This window comes from Mastigoproctus giganteus, chromosome 12 (genome assembly GCF_048544385.1).
Source record: "Mastigoproctus giganteus isolate SK-2022 chromosome 12, ASM4854438v1, whole genome shotgun sequence".
Lineage (NCBI taxonomy): Eukaryota > Metazoa > Arthropoda > Arachnida > Uropygi > Thelyphonidae > Mastigoproctus > Mastigoproctus giganteus.
In genome coordinates, this window is record NC_143586.1 from 24527963 (window position 1) to 24546616 (window position 18654).

Sequence of the window (18654 nt, forward strand, 5' to 3'; positions counted from 1 at the left end):
ATGTCTATAATACATACAGGGGTAGAAACGCCCTGCGCGTTTTCACCCTGTGATAAAAGTTATAAGTAAACTCGTATTATACGTGGAATGGATTCAAATAAATCTTGAACTATCTCAAAAGAAAATATGTACCATTCTTCATGGAGGAACGTTTCAAGCTCCTTGAGTGATGAAGATGGAGAAAATGTGCTTCCCCTACCCTCTCTCTCCAAATACACCCACCGTGATTCATTCACGTTTAAGTCTGGTGATTGTGCAGGCCATGGGAGATGCTTAGCCTATTTTATGCCCCTCAAACCAACACTGGACACATTTGGCTGTGTGTATTGGAGCATCATCATCATCTTGAAACATGGCATCGTTTGTGGGAATCAATGTTTGCACCATGGGATGAATCTGGTCACTGACAATATCAAGGTAGCACTAATTCGCCTGTTCGGGGTGGTGGTAGGGCTAGACCTAAAGAATTGCAAAATATTGCTGCCGAAATCATTGTTGATCATCATCCATGTTTGAATGTTAGCACAAGACAGTCAAGATGATGAGCTTCCTTTGGCAATCGTCAAACATAAACTCTCCTTGATGTTGGAAAAAGTGAATGAAGGTTCGTCTGAAAATATGACGGATTTTCAATCATCAAGTGCTCAATTTTTGTGCTCCTTACACCACTGAATCCTCTTTCTAGCTTTACCATCATTAATTAATGGTTTTGCAATAGCGGCTCTGCCATAAATTTCAACTTTATGAAGTTCTTGCTGAAATGTTTTGCTAGAAAGTAGATTGCTGAGACTGAGAGATCCACAAAGAGGTGGATCCTACAATCCTTTTAAGGCCTCTCTCAGTCAACTTCGATTTTTTGCAACAATTCATCATATCAGATTTTGTTTTTCCGTACTTGGTGAATGCAGACATCACTTTCGATACAGTTGCACCTACTGTTATATCACTTCCTCCACTCACTGAGAGTTCTATCCTTTTAGGGTAAAAAAAAATTTGATTTGTAGGGATCCATCTGCTGGTGGTTTGGGACATACTTAGTTGTTTCCTACCCCCCTGTGGTGTAGGCGGTCAGTGGGCAGGCTTTCCAAGTCATATTCGGCGAGTTCGTGCCTTCTTGGTGCCTAAGTGGACAGAAACAACCAAACAACACAGACACACACACATAAATTACACACACTGTACAAACATAAATTACACACACTTTTGCCGTTTACATGTCTGCATTTCAATACATTTGCTAGGATACATGAAAAAAATTAGCAGTTTTTAGTCACAGATGTCCCTGCTAAACATGCACCAACAATTTGACCTTTGGAATTCAGACAGATCGGCCACTTTATTCATGTTTTTATATCACGTCTAAATAAACAAAAACTTTTATTTCTTTCCTTCACAGTACTACGTCCAAAAAACAAACAAAAAATCATCACTGCATCTTCATAAATACGCCACACAGCCATTGCAAAAACTGCTACTTTCATATCAGGTGTTTCCAGTCCCCTGTACTGTTCGTTGTTTTTACAGATATGGTAACAAAGGCCCGTGTATATTGCAGATCGTGTGGATCGACTGGTAATTTGCCAGAAGTGATTTGGAGGGCCACTGTGGAAACCGTTCTGCAGACAAAACAAGGGCTTTTATTGTGTCATTAATATTTTGTGCTGAAACATTTTGCTTCTTTTACGGCCTTCAATCTTCGCGGCATACTCTCAACCAGCTTTCTATAAATGTCAGATATGTTCCTCCACTCGGCCTTTAACGCAGCCACCAGTTCGGCCTTGTTCTTTGGGCGATCTCGACGTACCCTACGATGCAATACATCCTAAAGATGCTCGATAGGGTTCAGATGAGCACTCTGGCTGGCCAATTCAACTTTTCCATACCCATGTCCTCAAATCACAACGACCCGAGCAATATGGCATGACGCGATGTCTTGCTGATACAGGTATTGCCCTACCCCGAAGTACTGTCATTAATGTTGAAAGTGCATAATTGTCCAGGTTGTACTGGTATTGTATAGCATTCATGGTTTTGTCGATAACGATACAAGGGCCCAAGCCAAACCATGACATTGCCTCCACCAAACTTCATTGTGGGAGGATACAATCCGGCAGGAATTATTCCCCTGGCATTCACCACACCAGGAACGGCCATCAGACTGGTAGAGTGCGAACCTAGATTCGTCTGTCCATAGGACTGTTTTCCACTGCTCTACAGTCCAGGATTCGCGCTCCTTACATCATGTTAATCGGTGTCTAGCATTTGTTGAGGTGATCAATTCTGTCGAACGTGTCATCTTACATGCCCACTTTTGAATTGTCCGTTCGAAGCCTTGTGTGCATATTTATAGCAGGTCTGTGACGTGTTGCATGCATAGGACCTGTTTCCCCATCCATGGAGGGGTGTCCGGATATTAATGGTAAGGCAGAGTATATTATAACAGAAGAATCGACATTATGTTTTGTCGTGCTCTGATTGAAGGAATGAATGGGCAATACGGCAGATGTGCAGAAATGTTTTCGATTGGTTCGAGCATAAAAAAGTTGGGTCCAGTTACTATTATTATTATTATTATTACTGTTAGTCGAGGAACTGTCTGATTATTCTACAAGTGTTCAGGATCGCTGGTTTCTGGAGATCCATGTAAGTGTTCTCTGGGTCCTGGGAGACCTCTTGATGCTAGTTTCTTATGGAGGCTCTTTGGCAACATGCCGGCGGTTGACACGGTGATCGAGATGGTCATTACTTGATAGTTAACTCTTATTATTATTATTAGCGCTAAGTTTTTACTGAGTCAAATATGGAAATTTTAATTTCAGTCTATACACTATGTATATCTGCTCACCTGGGCTGCACCTCCTTGCTCAAATATGTAGATATGGGAGAGATCTCCAACCAAAATCTCCTGTCCCCGACTCCAGCAATGTGCCATTACTAGAAGTAATATTAATAAAATAACACATTTACAAGTCGATTAATATATAAAGATTAATGTAATTATATTAATTTAAATTATCTTTAAATTAATATATATTTAATTAACCAAGGCTAAGTCAAACACCAGAAAAAACAGGTTGCAGTTAAAAGTTTTGATTGTCATTTGCTGAATGTGATTTTATTTTAAAAAATAATAAAATAACAAAACAAATTATATGTAAAGGGTGATTATACCTTTTTCCACTTTAAAAAGAATTTATAACTCGAACATTGATGGTTTCTCCTAGGGAATGTCTTACATTTTTTTATTTATTTATTTTTTTTTAAACAAAAATCGTTTTAAAATGGTTAATAAATCAGCAAGAAAGAGTACAAACGGACTGAAAGTGCAATATTCTATTTATTAACGAATCTGGTTGTCTGGCGAAATCAGCATGGTTTTTCTCCTGGACGCTTTGGTTTATTCGCGCAGAAGCAGGCAAACCGACCATGAACATACCCAATTTACAGACATAATACACTGTGGGTATATAAGCTATTTGCTGGACTAAACAGAAATTGAAAATGTTTATGTTATTTTTTATTCATTAATTTATTTTTGTATTTAATAACAATGTACCTACTTTTGATCTTCTATAGAAGTTCTTTCAAAAGAACTTTCATATCGTAGGAAGCATGAAATTGTCCAAAATACCTGATCTGATCGAAATAAAAGATGCATTCTCTATGGAGAGACTTGTCTCTCCATAGAGAAAGTACCCTATCTTGGTGTTCTGTTATAGATAGAATATTCGATGTAATTATACATAAAGATTCTGATACTAATATGTCACTGGAACAAATTGACATTGTACATTTAAATTCTAATTACACAGGATTGAAGGATTGATTGAAGAACCTCCGTTCTCTCTGAAGGACGTCGAATGCGCAATAAAATCCATACGCTCCGGTAAGTTCCCTGAGTTGAATTAAAGTAGATATTATTTATTTATTATTATTATTATTATTATTATTATTATTATTATTATTAGCCATATAGTGCAAGGTAGCCTGAGGCTTTTGCTGCACAAGCCAAAAAATAATTTTCTGAGTTACCCTCAGAGGGAAAACAAGAGTCAGAAGTAGAAGGGAATCACCAAGAAAGAGAAGAATGATGATATCCAGCTCAGGACCCTGAAGTGTACCAAGCCCATAATCACCATTATTAAAAGAGTATGGAAAATTGTACCAGCTTCAATATTAATTTTGTTTAATTTGTGCTTACGAAGTGGCAAATTCCCTAGATTATGGAAAAGAGCTTTGTTCAAAATGTTGCTTAAGAATCCTAAAATACCGTCTGAGGATCCATCATCATATAAGCCTATAGCCCTTCTCCCAGTTCTGGAAAAGGTGCTAGAGCAAGTTGTTGCCAGTAGATTAATTGCTGCGTATGCTGCCAAAGGACGAGGGACAGAAAATGTTGACTTCTAGCTATTCAGACAGAAACGGATTTCAGAGGTGCCTTTGACACCCCTTGGTAGCACAGTGCCCTGGCGAGATTCCGGGAGGCCGAAGTGTCCGTAAATATATATATATAATTTTTAAGGCGCTATTTTTCTGATCGTACCAGTCTTGGTCCCTTGTGCTGGAATCTGGTTTTTGATTCCTGGTTGGTTAAGAGTTTTCCAGCTAAATATATGAACGCATACGCCGATCTTACAATGTTAATCCAGGGCAAATCTAGGAAAAGCCTTGAAGAATCAGCAAATGCTGTGCTGTTGGAACCTCTAAGAGCACAGCAAATGCTATTCTCTTAGAGGTCAGAGCTTACAACTTCACTATAATTGTGTGTTTTTGTCGATAATTTCTTATGGAGCTAGTGCATGGGGCTTTAGAGCAAATAAAGTTGCTGTAGTAAAACAACTGTTACAAGAACAGAGGCTGCCCTCCTGACCATGTTAAGATCCTGTCGAACTACCTCCACCATGGCTCTTCAGGTTTTGCTTGGAAAATTACCTGCCCACTTTGAAGTTCTGTACCGCTACCTTAAGTATCACCTAATGAAGAAAATACTATTGACCTATGATGACATCCAAATAGATCTAGGTGCTCCCATTAAGCCTGAGAAGACAAGACAAGATTAAGGCGAATCTTTGTTGCAAAATGGAAGCAGGAGTGGTCTTCAACTGATATTGGTGCAGTCACAAGGGACTTTTTGCCTGTAGCAAGGGAAATTAAAAAGGAGTTAAAGTGGTTTTCGCCGGGCTTATATGGTATGTTTATATTAACTGGACATGGAAGTATAAATACTAAACTTCACAAACTGAGAAAATACTAATAAAAGTTGAGTATAAACGCTAAACTTCACAAACTTTCACGACAACATCTTGTTTGTGTGACCAGGAAGTAACTGTTAACCTTATTCTTCATCAATGTCATTATTATAACGATCTTCGAGGTGACCAACTTAGTTTGGTTCCTAACTTAGACTCCAACAACAATAAAATTCTGGTTGATTCTCAGACAGCTTTTAATGCTTTGAATGTGTTTGTTTCTCATGCGTTTTAAAGAAGAAACGAAATTAGATCCTGGTTTTGTTGTGCCTGTGATTTCTTGGACCCTTTATTGGATTAGGAAAGAAATATCTCTCACCTTTGATTGGATTCTATAGCAGCTACTGTTTAGTATCATTAAGAGCTATGCTTTCCTGGATTTTATAATAGACGTGTACTTGATGTGGAATTGTTTTCGGGAGAATAGGTATTTACTGTATAAGGAATTTTGCTCTACTCATCGAGATGCTATTTGGCCTTTAGTGTTTTAGAGTTTTTAGAATTAATTTATCTTTGTGAGTCACTGTGATATTTCATATTAGAGACATTTCCTAGTAACTCTGTTATTAACTGTCTTGGATGATAATCTTAGACTTTTTGGGCTCTCTTAGAGCTCGTATTTAGACAAGAATTATTTTAAAACTTCATGGTTTAGAACCCTGCTTAATGTGATCTCATCTAGGATTTGGATTTCTCTCTCTTGACATGTATATTACTTTTGCGTAAAACCTAAAACCTTTTATTTATTGGGCCAAGTTATGGCATTACCCTGTATTACATTGGACTTATCTGTACATAATGTATATTCTGCTGTGTTCCTGAAGAAGATGATATTGTACATATTGCACATAGTGTCTTTCTGTGGAGCTTTTCAGAATTCGTGGAATTGGCATTCACTGCGTTTTTGTTAGAAGATCAATTATTTCTTCTACAACTGAAGAAGTTCTGCTTATAAGGGAGTTAGGCAAACTGTAAATTAAGAAGTTTTGCTGATCCTAGTTCCTAGGATGGGGTTTTTCATGGGATAGGTTTCCATGGTTAGAGAAGTTAGTCCACTTCCGCACTTCTTCCTACTTTATTCTTGCTTTGCTTCTTCCCACTTCTAATTATTTGAGGATCCCTCTGTTGATCCTCCTCTATTCCATCTTTTACCTCCCCAGGTCCCAAACTTCTCCCTCTATATTCCTCCTTTTCCACTTCATTCTTTTTCGGGAATTCTCAGGTTTTATGCCCTGGGCTTGAGGCTACTATCCCAGGATCCTGGTCGCCTCCACGTGGCGGGGAATTGACGTAGTGACCAGGTGTTACTGCTTCTAACCTGCTAAGAGCCAGGCACCAGCCGAAAACATAACAATAGAACACATCATACCACCCAACACACTACATACAAATGGCCGGTTTTGGCCTAAGCTTCAACACAAGAAGTACAACAGCGGCTAATGGGGGAAACCCTGGGGTTCGCCCCAACAACACATGAATATCCCTGAATATCCTGCCGGTTGATGACTGATGGATGATGACTTCTGCTTTTATTTGATGTAATTATATACTGTACATTACCTCATTTCTTCAGAATTTGTGGAATTGATGGGTTGACTACTTCCACTCTCTTTGACTCTTGCTGTTATATATGATGTACTTATACGCTGTAAATAACTTCATTTCTTCAGAATTTGAAGAAGCGACAGGAAGACATCTTCCACTCTTTATTTTACTACTTTTCCTTTTTAATTCTACCTTCTATAATGCGATACAATACAACTCTGTTATCTGATTCAAATATTTAATATCTAAGTCAAATATATATGCATATGTCAAATATTTTTATTACATTTGTATTATATTATTATTACATTTCGTTCAAATGACATAAACAGTTTTATTGAACTAGTGTCAAAAACACCGTGCAGATGGCAGCACAATATACTTAAAAATCTAGTATGCTGACTGACTTCGTTTATATTAATTAGCAAATTACTTTAATAGAATGCTATGTTTGATGCTAAGTCAGATTAAAACAAATAAGTTACATTTTAATTCATATTAAAGATAAAAAGATGAAGCAATCAATTAACAATGTAATAAATATATTTATAAAAAATGTGCCTCAACGTTCATGTACTTGTTACGTATCAGGAAACCTTGGTTCTATGCCAACTCCAAAGAAACTCCAGTTGTTATAGCACAATAAACGCAACTATTTACTTTCAATGGCAGTGCCAGTTACTAAATTACTTTTTAAGGCGCATTAATCTTAAGTTCAAGGTAGCAAGTATTAACGATATTCTTTTGCACAAGTCATCATTTAACGTAACCTTGAATGAGTTTTCCTTGACATACTTCAAGGTTGTGACTAGAGTTTTGCTTTTGGCTGGAGCCGTTATTCTATTTACAGGTAGATTGTGGCGTAATTTAACACGCACAGTATGCTGGCTATTAACTAATCGAAATGTTTATTTGTGCATTTGTTATTAGAGGACACGTAAAATGGACTATTTATAATTACTCCTGGAGGGGTTTGGACATTGTTTATTGGCTGCTATTAGCAGTTGCAACGAAGATGTATTCGTAAATTCCTCGGTCTAATTTTTTTTTACTTAGGGTTCTGCTAAAAATTGAACTTCGTTACAAATGAAATTTTTATTTTTTATTTCGTCTCTGAACTATATGCAGACAAATCTTATTCCAAGGGAAAGCCAAACTGCACAGAATCATAAATAGGCCAGAGGAAGCGGGAAACTTTATCCTGGCGAATTACATCCGGGGCAATAGAAACATGAGATTTATCGATAATACATAGGATAACATGCTGCAATAATTCCAGTCGTTTCTTCACATCCTTCAAAAATGACGTATAAATTTTCTTCATTTTGTAATAGTGTATAATCGGGATGTAGCCATTCTATTTAATCAGTGCACTGGTATGTATTGCTGTAAATTGCGTGTTCTGAGGTCGATTTTCTGTTTGCTGGATGAAAAACCCGACTTTCCGGGAGAAAAACCACGCTACCCTCATCTGAGACCAATTAACTCAGTGACGTTGTGAAAAAGACTCATAAAAATTCCTCAAGTCATCGACGGGACTCCAACTCAGGTCTTTTCCACCAGGTGTGGGGAGGACGGTGATTCCACCAACTGTGCTAACCACGAAGGTCAATGCACTGGACACATTCCTGATGTACCGAATAAAGTGGCATACTCAATGCATATTGAGATTCCCTTTAGCCGAGAGACTTTAAATTGTCCTTGTTTCTTCTCCTGAGTTGAAACAAGATTGTTGTGGAAATTTTGATTATTTTTGTTGCGGAAATATATTCTAATTTTGTTTTATTGTTTCTCGCTGTACTTGTGGGTGGATATTGCTAACTCTTTGCTAGTATTGAATTGTAACGGGCTTAAAGCTTAACTTAGCTTTTGTCTAGACATGATTTTCTTTGTTTCCTGTTTACCTAATGTTAGGATTCAGGAAATAGAATTGGTTTGTTAATGTCTCCCCACTTGTGTTGTGGGATGGTCTAAAGCTAGAACCAATGTACATATTGTTGTTATTGTTTATGGTTGACTGATATTTGATCTTAAGTTTAGATTAAGTATCTGTTCACTAGCCTTTCTTAAATCTGTTATATTTTCTTACTCTACATTACTCGTTCTTCTAGGGGATATCTTTTTCCTCTTCCCCTGCTTTCTATCTCCATTTCCCCTTCGCCCCCTGCTCTCATACTAAAATACCTGAATACTTTCTCTTCTCTCTTCTCTTCTATTTCAGGGGATGTCTATTTCTTCTTCCCTTTATCTTCTATTCAACTTTCCCTTCCCTTCCAATTCCCATACTTCTCATTCTTATCTCCACTTCCTTTCCCTAGACACCTTGGGGCTCCCAGGTTTATCTGACAGCCCCAGTAAGAGTTTCAGTTTAAAAGCAGTCCCTGGCGCGCGCGCCTCCTCGTGGCCAAGGTTGGGAGTCAGGGGGGGGGTAGGAAACAAGGTGTCCCTTGCCCGCTGGCTGTGAAGTCGCCAGATGCCGGCACTCAACACTCAATATAACAACACCTCAACAACTCAACACAACAACACACATACTTACACATATACACTTGCCGGCCTTGGCCTTTTGCCTTTTCAGATGCGGTATATAGGGGAAACTCTGGAGACCGAAATTAAAACAAACACACCTTGACACCTTTCCCTTCAGCCCTCTGATTTTTGAGAATCAAATCAGAAAGAAGATCCTTACAATCTTCATCTTGAACATAGCAGTGAATAATTACTTATGTACTTAATATCAATGCACTGGATACGTTCCTTGTGCACCATCACAAGGCTGAATTCACTCCCATGTTCCTGGAATCAGTTCTTATAATTCTGGCCTTATGATATAGCGCATTTCTGTTGGAAAAACCCATTCGCAGATGGATACACCACAGCCATGAAGGGATGAGCGTGGTCAGAAACAATTTACAGAGAACATGTAGCATCACTCCTGTAGTATCAAGGGCCCAATGAGCAAGAAAACTCTCCATATACTTCTTGGTATGCAGCAATGAAACTTTTGAACTGGCCTTTTGTTTCGGTAATGTGAAACATTTCGCGTAATGATAGAGTAAAGGCAAAAACGTCATTTTCAATCAGTGGAATAACGCCCTTCACATTTCCCCAGTTAATATGAGCTCAATGCATGCCCATGTTATAATTTGAAAAATTACAGATTCATAGTATTAACGTACAAACGTCAGATAGAAAATAATTAATTCTATCATTTTAGACCTCATGGATGAACACAAATCTTATGCAGCTAATAATTACCTGGCTGTCCTTGGTTAATCTAATGTAGGACACCAAGATGACTACTAACTTTGCAAGAAAAAGGGGACGAGGTTTTCAAGATTTGATAATGAACTCCAAGTTCTTGTGTCATTTACTCAGTAGTCATTAAATATAACAAAATCGCTCGGTATCCAATAAATCTCACAATTTAAGTTGAATTATTTAGTTAAATGTTAATTGCATTGTAATTTTGATTTAGTGATCAGGCTATCGCTTTAATAAGCGATTAACAGTGAGTCACTAATTTTGTTCAAGAATAACAATTAGGCAAATCCACAACCAAATTTGTTGTGCTGGTTGGAACAAGATAAAATATTTTACGCAGCTAAGGTGAAATTATCATCCTGCACTGCTTTGGCAAATGGTCATTCGATACTTCATAACAGCATATTAGTTTCACCCCTTTTACTCTTTTAGGATAGATCTGATTCAAATCCCTTCAGTGGATCTGTTGGAACGGGTGAAGAGATGAGCAATTAGCGAGAAGCACACAAGGATACTCTTAACAGGAAAGACTTCAGTTCTGCAAATTTCAACGTGTGGGAACTAAGCTGGTTGGTTTTTATAGGTTTTAGGCTCATCAGAAACTTAAGCCATATTGTACAGTATGTATTATGTCTGTAAATTGCACATATTCTGTGGACGATTTGCTGGACGAAAAACCCTAGTTTCCGGGAGAAAAAGCCATGCTACCCTCGCCTGAGACCGACTAACTCAGTCATGTTATGAAAAAGGTCCATAAAAATTCCGCTAGTCACTGATTGTACCAACTGTGCTACCCACCAGGGCTGCAAACCAGGCACTGCGGATAGGAAAAGCTTCAAGTAAATGAAAATATCACCTCTAAAATTTAGATTGTGAAACTGCGAGAAAACAAAGTCATTTTGTTAACAGATTGACCAAATATTTAAATTCTAGAAATATGGATTTATTTATTTTTTTTTTTAATATTACGGCTGCTTTTTCAGGGTAGAATCACGAAGATCCTTACAATGTTATTGACAAGCCAATAATTTTACTGAATATGATATTCTGATCTCTCATCATCATCTTTTCATTTCACTTTGAAACTCAAAATTAAAATTCGTTTTTTTTTTTTTCCTCCGTTTCTTAAAATCATGATTTTAGGAAACCTTTTCACTGTACACTTAGATATTTAATATTGGGCCAGAAGTACAGAAGATCTAGTATGACATTCTCTGCGTGTCGTACAGAATACAGACAATGCATTGGACAAAGAGAATGTGTCCAGTGCGTTGATGAACACCATCAGTCTATTGAAAAATCCATGAAGTGTCGAAAATTATTTTGCTTGTTTATATTTATCTAAGAGAGATTTTGACAATGGAACACTCAAAGACTAACATAAGAATGCTGTATATAATTCCACATGCTTTGACAGCAAAATATTTTCTGTCCTCCAAGATGATTCTAGATGAGCATTAGGAAACGGCTGGTTCGAATTGTATTATGAATATTATACATTCTTTCTTTAAAGTGTACAAAAGTTAGACAGTTTAAAGTTGTAAACAGAAGAGATTAGCGTCCAATTGATGAACTGCTTGGTAGCACATAATTAAGGCAATAATTTGTCGTACATTCACCATACATAGACTATAGTCTTAATCTAGCCCCTTGTTCACTGTCCATCGATTGCTTAAGATAGTTCTTTAACTGTATCTCTCGATACAGTTAAGTTACCCCTTAACAGTATCGAGGTCTGATCTGATAATGCATTACTAAATCATTATATTTGTCTATAGGGCACGAGGTCATCGATTTTCCTCACGTTTCTTCTTAGTCACACTGACAAAAACCAAGGCCTTCCACCGACCTTGAAGTACTACTGTCTTCATGCCTTCCCTTCATCTCCTGACCTGGATTTCTGTTCCTCTCTCTCTAACGAATAAGAAACTTCATCTTGCGAAATTTCCTCCAGCTAATTGGAGTACAGGTAAGATTATTAAGGTCTGTGGAACGTTGTATGCATAGCAGCATATTCAAACGATGAGAAATTAAGATTACCATCAGGATATCTATTTGCATTTCGATTAATCTAAATATTACGAAAGGATGGGCGGCCATTCTCTTTAGATGTTCAATTATTTATAAAATGAGTTGTAGCCTAATACACGATAAGGTGGAATAAAGAAAGTTACCTTGGATTTATCTCCTTTTCAATGGCAATCCACTAAATTAGGTCTGTTTACTTCCGTTACAAGGTTACAATTATATAATCGCGTGCTAAGGAAGGAAGGAATTCTCAATGATTGCACATACTTACTGGCTGCAAGATTACCCATTGTCCCAGACGGCATAAATATTGAAGCTTCTTTTCCGAATAGTTCTGCTGTTTGCTTTTCCAGTTCTGAAAATAAACAGTACTCTACTGTAATTTAATAAAAGTATTTGATCTGCTATGGCACTATAACAATATTCTTTGTAATACTAAAATAATTTAACTGCCTAACACGAATATACCAAAATAAATTTAATAAGTTAATTACATCAATTAGAAATCATTGCTCTTCAAGTGTGGTGGATTAATTATCTACTTCCGTACTCACTGGAAAGTTGCTCCCTATGTATGGCATGGCTTAAGCGTTTTCACGGTCTACATATATCATTAATTTGTCACACGCATCACTGGATATAGAGAAAACTACGGAAGCTGAAATGTGAATCCAAAAAAAGAAAGAAAGAAAGAAAAGGAATAAAAAACATTAAGTAAATGTTCTTAAGTATACTGTAGTTGATTGAGTAAGAAAAATTCACTTCTTTATATAGTCTCGTTGAATATTTGCTCCTGTATAGGCTACTTTATATTCCTATATGCTCACATATACACTGCCGTACCTTTAATATTCGAACACCTGCCTTTAGACAAAAAAAGGAGCTTTTATTGTGTCATTAAATATTTTGCGCTGAAACCTTTTGCTTTTATGACAGCCGTCAATCTTCGCGGCATACTCTCAATTTATAAATGTCAGGTGATATGTTCCTCCACTCGGCCTTTAACGCAGCCACCAGTTCGGCCATGTTCTTTGGGCGATCTCGATGTGCACGTACCCGACGATCCTCGATAGGGTTCAGATCAACAGTCTGGGCTGGCCAATCCAACTTTTCCACACTCATGTCCTCAAACACTCTGTTACGACTCGAGCAGTGCGCATGGCGCGTTGTCTTGCTGATACAGGTATGGGCCTTCCCCGAAGTATCACCATAATGTTGGAAGTGCATAATTTTCCAGGTTGTCCTGGTATTGCACAGCATTCATGGTTTTTTCGATAACAACTAATGGGCCCAAGCCAAACCATGAAAGGAGCCTCATACCATGACACTGCCTCCACCAAATTTCATTGTTGGGAGGATACAATCAGGAAGGAACTGTTCCACTGGCATTCGCCACACCCAGGAACGACCATCAGACTGGTAGCGTGCGATCCTCGACTAGTCTGTCCATAGGACGATTTCCACTGCTGTACATTCGCGCTCTTTATACCATATTAATCAGCGTCTAGCAATTGTTGTGGTAATCAGTTCTGTTGAACGTCATTTTGCATGCCCACTTTTGCAATTGTCTATTCAAAGCTCAGTGTGCATATTTATAGCAGGTTCTGTGACGTATTGCATGCATAGGACCTGTTTCCCCATCCATGGAGGGGTGTCCGGATATTAATGGTAGGGCAGTATATACTCCTATACCCTCTTGGGTAGCACAGTTAGTAGGATCGCCGTCCTCCTCCACACCGGGTGGAAAAGACCTGAGTTCGATTATGTGGTCTTTTTTCACAACGTGGCTGAGTTGGTCGGTCTCAAGCGAGGTAGCATGGTTTTTTTCTCCCGTTAACTCGAGTTTTTCGTTCAGCAAAACAGAAAATCGTCCACAGAACACATGCAATTTACAGAGAGCAAACACGGAGCAATATGGCCTTAGTCGCTGGTGCTCCTAAAACCCTGTTACAACAGCATTATACTCCTATATGCTCCTTTATGCTTTGCTATTTTTTGGTTGATATTGAAATTCAGTTCGAAAATAATGTAAATTGCAATACTCACAGTACATTGCATAGAACACACTATAAAGCAATGACTTTGCATACTTACATTATATACTATGTTATTCGCAAACAGCGTACCGTATAATATGTACAATATAATACGTACTCATATGTACAGTATAATACATTTTTGAAGTTACCAATTAATCCTGCGTATGATTATTGTTGTAGAGTTTTAGGAGCATCAGCAACTAAGGCTATATTGCTCCTTGTATATATTCTGTAAAATTGTGTATGAATTATGAAAATTCTGAGATCGATTTTCTGTTTACTGGACGAAAAACCTGAATTTTCTGGAGAAAAAACCACGTTACGCTCACCTGAAACCGACTAACTCATCCACTTTGTGAAAAAGACCCATAAAAATTCCTGCCATCATCGACGGGAATCGAACTCAGATCTTTTCCACCCGGTATGGGGTGGACGGTATTCCTACTAATTGTGCAACCCACGAGGGCTCCGTATGAGAAACTAGGGAAATCAAGAAGGAAAATAATGGCCAAACACTATTTCAAAAGCGAATTTTGTCGAGATTAAAAAATAAAAGTGGGGGGAGAAATGGGACATGTTTTTTTTTTTTAAATAAACACAGAAGATAAAAACTAGTACACCTTATCAACAGTATCTTAACTGCTGCAATTACATCCAACAGAGACAAACCCAGAAAACTTTTGGAGGAAAGGGAATATATCCTTCTATGTACTTATGTATAAATGAAAAAAGTGATTTATGGAAATTGCGCAAAGACAAGCAATGATAATTTCTTTCCTGCTTCATTTTTTTTTTATTTTTAGGTGCGTTAGCATATTATGTAAAGCGCCTCGGGCAGACAGACACTACGCCATGCCCGGGCGCCTCCGTAGCCAGGTGGACATGAGCAGCAGTGCGTAGCACACGCTTCTTGATTAGACCGGGGTTCGAGCCCGTGACCACAAAATACGGAGGATGCAGAAAGGTCAGGGAATGACCACCGCATATCCCTGGAGCAATATGGCCTTAGTTGCTAATGCTCCTAAAAACCAAACAACAACGCTACGCCCATAGTGTCTATCTGTCTGTCCGTCCTTCTGCGCACATGTAATAACTCGACTCGTATTGGGTGGGTTTCATCAACTTTTATATATTTGGCTCTTGATTTGTCTAGCCTTCCAAACTTTTATTAAAATCAAGCAAATAGAAATCCAGCAATTATTAATTTTATTTTTATTATTTTATAATAATTTTTTGGAACATATCACATAGATTAACCACATACCGTATATTGTAGTTGAAGCAGAGGTATTGTTTGCCATGCATTGATTTGAGAAATGAATGGGAAATATAGTGTAAAATAAATAGCATAAATACTCATTAAAAGTCGTTGCTTTTTTGCTTACCCCCCTCTTTATTTTCTCTCTTTTTTTTTTTTTTTTTTGTTATAAATCATGAATTATTGAGCTGCGTACATTAACTTATTTTATGATACCTCCTTAATATTAAAATAAAGATTTCTTCCTTCCCCCAATATATAATACCAGACATGCAAGTATTTATTTATTTATAGAACAAAAAAGTATAAAACAAATTCAAAACTCAACAGACTGAATAATCACCAAGTAATTACTGTAATTATATAGAATAAACACGAATTTGACACGAAAAAAAAAATATAAATAAATAGAATATAAAATTAAAAAATTATAATATTTAAAAATATATAATAAAATATAATATGAAATAATTTACATTGTTATATAATATAAAATCATCATTATTAAGAATTAAATAATTAATAAAATATGCATTAAAAACTTTAATTTCGGATGTATGCAGGGTAGGTGGCGCCCAGGTGCCAATTTTGGGTCTATACAATTCGTTGAAAAAGGCTTTTCTCCAGAAAGCTTCGTATTAGTATGGCCTCTATTATTTTTTATCGTATTAGTATGATACTAAGTACTATTAGTATTATTAGTACTAAGCTTCGTATTAGTATGGCCTCTATTATTTTTATCGACGTATTTCTTTCTGCAAATTCTCTCTCTCTCTCTCTCTCTCCAAACGGATTCACCAAACGATACACGATCGCTTGTAGCAAGAAAAGTACGAAACTAATCGAGTAGTTATGACTAGACAGTTTTCTTTTATCTGACTTCCATCTTAAGTTTGTATTTCAAACTATTTTTAGTGTTCTGCCATCCACCATTCGCTGTGTCATCAGTCGTTATTTCATCACTCTGTTTAATTAGTGATTTTTCTTTTATTTCTTTGACTAGCTTTTTATCTAATTTCGTGTCTATAATAATTTTCATTTTGCAGATTTATTACTCATTAATAGCGTTATATTCTCTTCTGCAATCTGTATCTCACTCATATAATGGTGTTTCTTATCCGATGCTTTATATATATTCTTAACTCGATTTTTTTTTTATTTCATTATCATTTTCGAGAATATATCAGCGCAGTTTTATTTTTAATTTCAAAAACTTTTTTTCCCTAATCATAAACCGAAGATAACCGTCTATTATTTGCTGTAAAATTTTATTCGTAGAATTCTAAACTATTATGGTTTCGAACTTCATTTCTCAAATTCGCCTTCTATTCCTTCTATTATAATGCGGTAAAGGAGAAAAAAAAAATGTAAGTTCGGATTATGAATATAATGCACTATAAGTTTTCAATTGTAAAAGGGAACAGCTATGAGATTTTCTATTTATTCATTTTGTTTATATTTATATTTGTCATATTTTGATTTATAACGTACAAATATCCAAATACAAATGAAAAGCAAAATTTGTTCACTATCAGCTTTGGTTTTTATTTTATGATTATTTTTATAAAATTATATATAGATTATCTAAGCATTTTACTTAGATAATACAATTACAAAAATTATTGTACACTACATAAGGTGTGATCAAAAAGTTCGGAGACCGAACTTTTTGATCACAATATTTGGAAAATGATGAAGCTTTGCGACTATTCAGATGGATTTTCTTCGAAGTAGTATCCTGGTCACTGAATATTTGACAAATGCCAACCCCTGGCAGTTACTGCCGTGAAGAGAATTTGTCACTCATCTTAATTTAGTTTGGTAGGACAAGTAAAAAATTAAAAAAAATTCTTCCTATAATTGTAAGAAGCTCCAAGTCAACTAAGACTATGAGGCGACAGTTTATTGTGTCTGTAAATTGCGTGTAAACTGGACGAAAACCCAAATTTCCAAGAAACCGCGCCTGTGTCCGGCTAACCCAGTCACATTGTTAAAAAGAAAAAAAAAAAAAAAAAAAAAACATAAAAATTTCAGGGGAGTTGAACCATGCTATATACAAGTATCAAATTTAAGCTAATTTTTTATGCATATTAGTAGAAAAGAAATCACAAAAAAAAATTATATCTAAAATTCAGTTGCAGGACAGCAGAAGCAAGAAAGAAAGTAATAGAATTTTAATACATTTTTATATGAGATATTTTACTACAGTAAGATGTACTTTATCTTGTGATCTTAACGTAGATTCAGTGGTAGCATTATGCGAATAGAGAAATACTTTCTATATAAGAATAAAAATCGGGGGGAGGGGGTATGAAAAGAGTCAGCGTTTCGGATACTTTTCCAATAGTAATCTATGCAAAGTAAGACAAACACAGCTGAGTGCAACGGCCTCTTGTTCTTTCCTAACAGTTCTTTCGTAAACTAAGCTGTGGGGAAGCTTATGTCCCAACCTTGCTTGAATAACATGTATGGATTCTCCGACAGTTCGTAGCATTGAGAAATCTGCCATAAATGAAAAACAACAGGTGTTTTTCTTTGTGACTAAGAAGGTGTAATATTCCCATCTTTCCGGTGTCGTTAATGCAGTAATTAAATGCCATGGGGGAAGGGCAGTTGCAGCGTTGTAATATGGCTTAGCCTTGCATCATCAACCCACTTTTAGTTATCATCAACTCCTTACTAAAAAGATATCCAGTCATTTTAAAATCTTCAATAAAACATTGACCCTCTCACATTTATGAAGTGCTATAGAGCTACTTCAAACACTTAAATTTCCCCAAGTTGCAAGAGAAGATACTTCTCTTTCATTTTAAAGAGATCCACAGTACTGTAATCAGTCTCCTTGTTCACAACAACCTTTGTATTTTTTGAAAATCCTAACCCACAACTGAAGCGGAATTTGACGCAGTCAAAAAGGAGTGCCTTACTTAAGCTCTTAAAAGTCGAATCTCCTCATTGTAGGGATGCCTCGTTCTTCATCTCCTTGCTTATTCATAATAAGATAATCAAGATGCGTGAAACACTACTGGGCAGACCTCGTAGGTATTCTACAAGTACGATTTTTGGCTCCTATTCATGGCACTCATCTCCCGACTCCCCACTCATTCTAATCAGAGATGATTACCCTAGCCAAATAATGGAATTCATCAACAGGGTGCTCTTTGACATCTCTGGGTATGGTATCTCACACAATTTAGTCTCAAGATCAGTCCCAGTGCGCGCTCTTCTTCGTGATAAAGCTCTGCTGTCATCCAGTCTACTCTCGCAGATG

At 36.8% G+C, this 18654-nt stretch overlaps 1 protein-coding gene across 1 annotated transcript in view; it reads right to left on the reverse strand.

Annotated features, from left to right (window-relative positions):
* LOC150076795 (uncharacterized) overlaps positions 1–18654 on the reverse strand; it is a 34874-nt gene that overhangs the window by 9119 nt on the left and 7101 nt on the right. The window contains exons 2-3 of the mRNA XM_090386100.1: positions 12358–12441; positions 2846–2934 (exon numbers count right to left, since the gene is read on the reverse strand). Coding sequence (XP_090242226.1) covers positions 2846–2934; positions 12358–12441 — 173 coding nt within the window. The remainder of the gene's footprint in view (positions 1–2845; positions 2935–12357; positions 12442–18654) is intronic.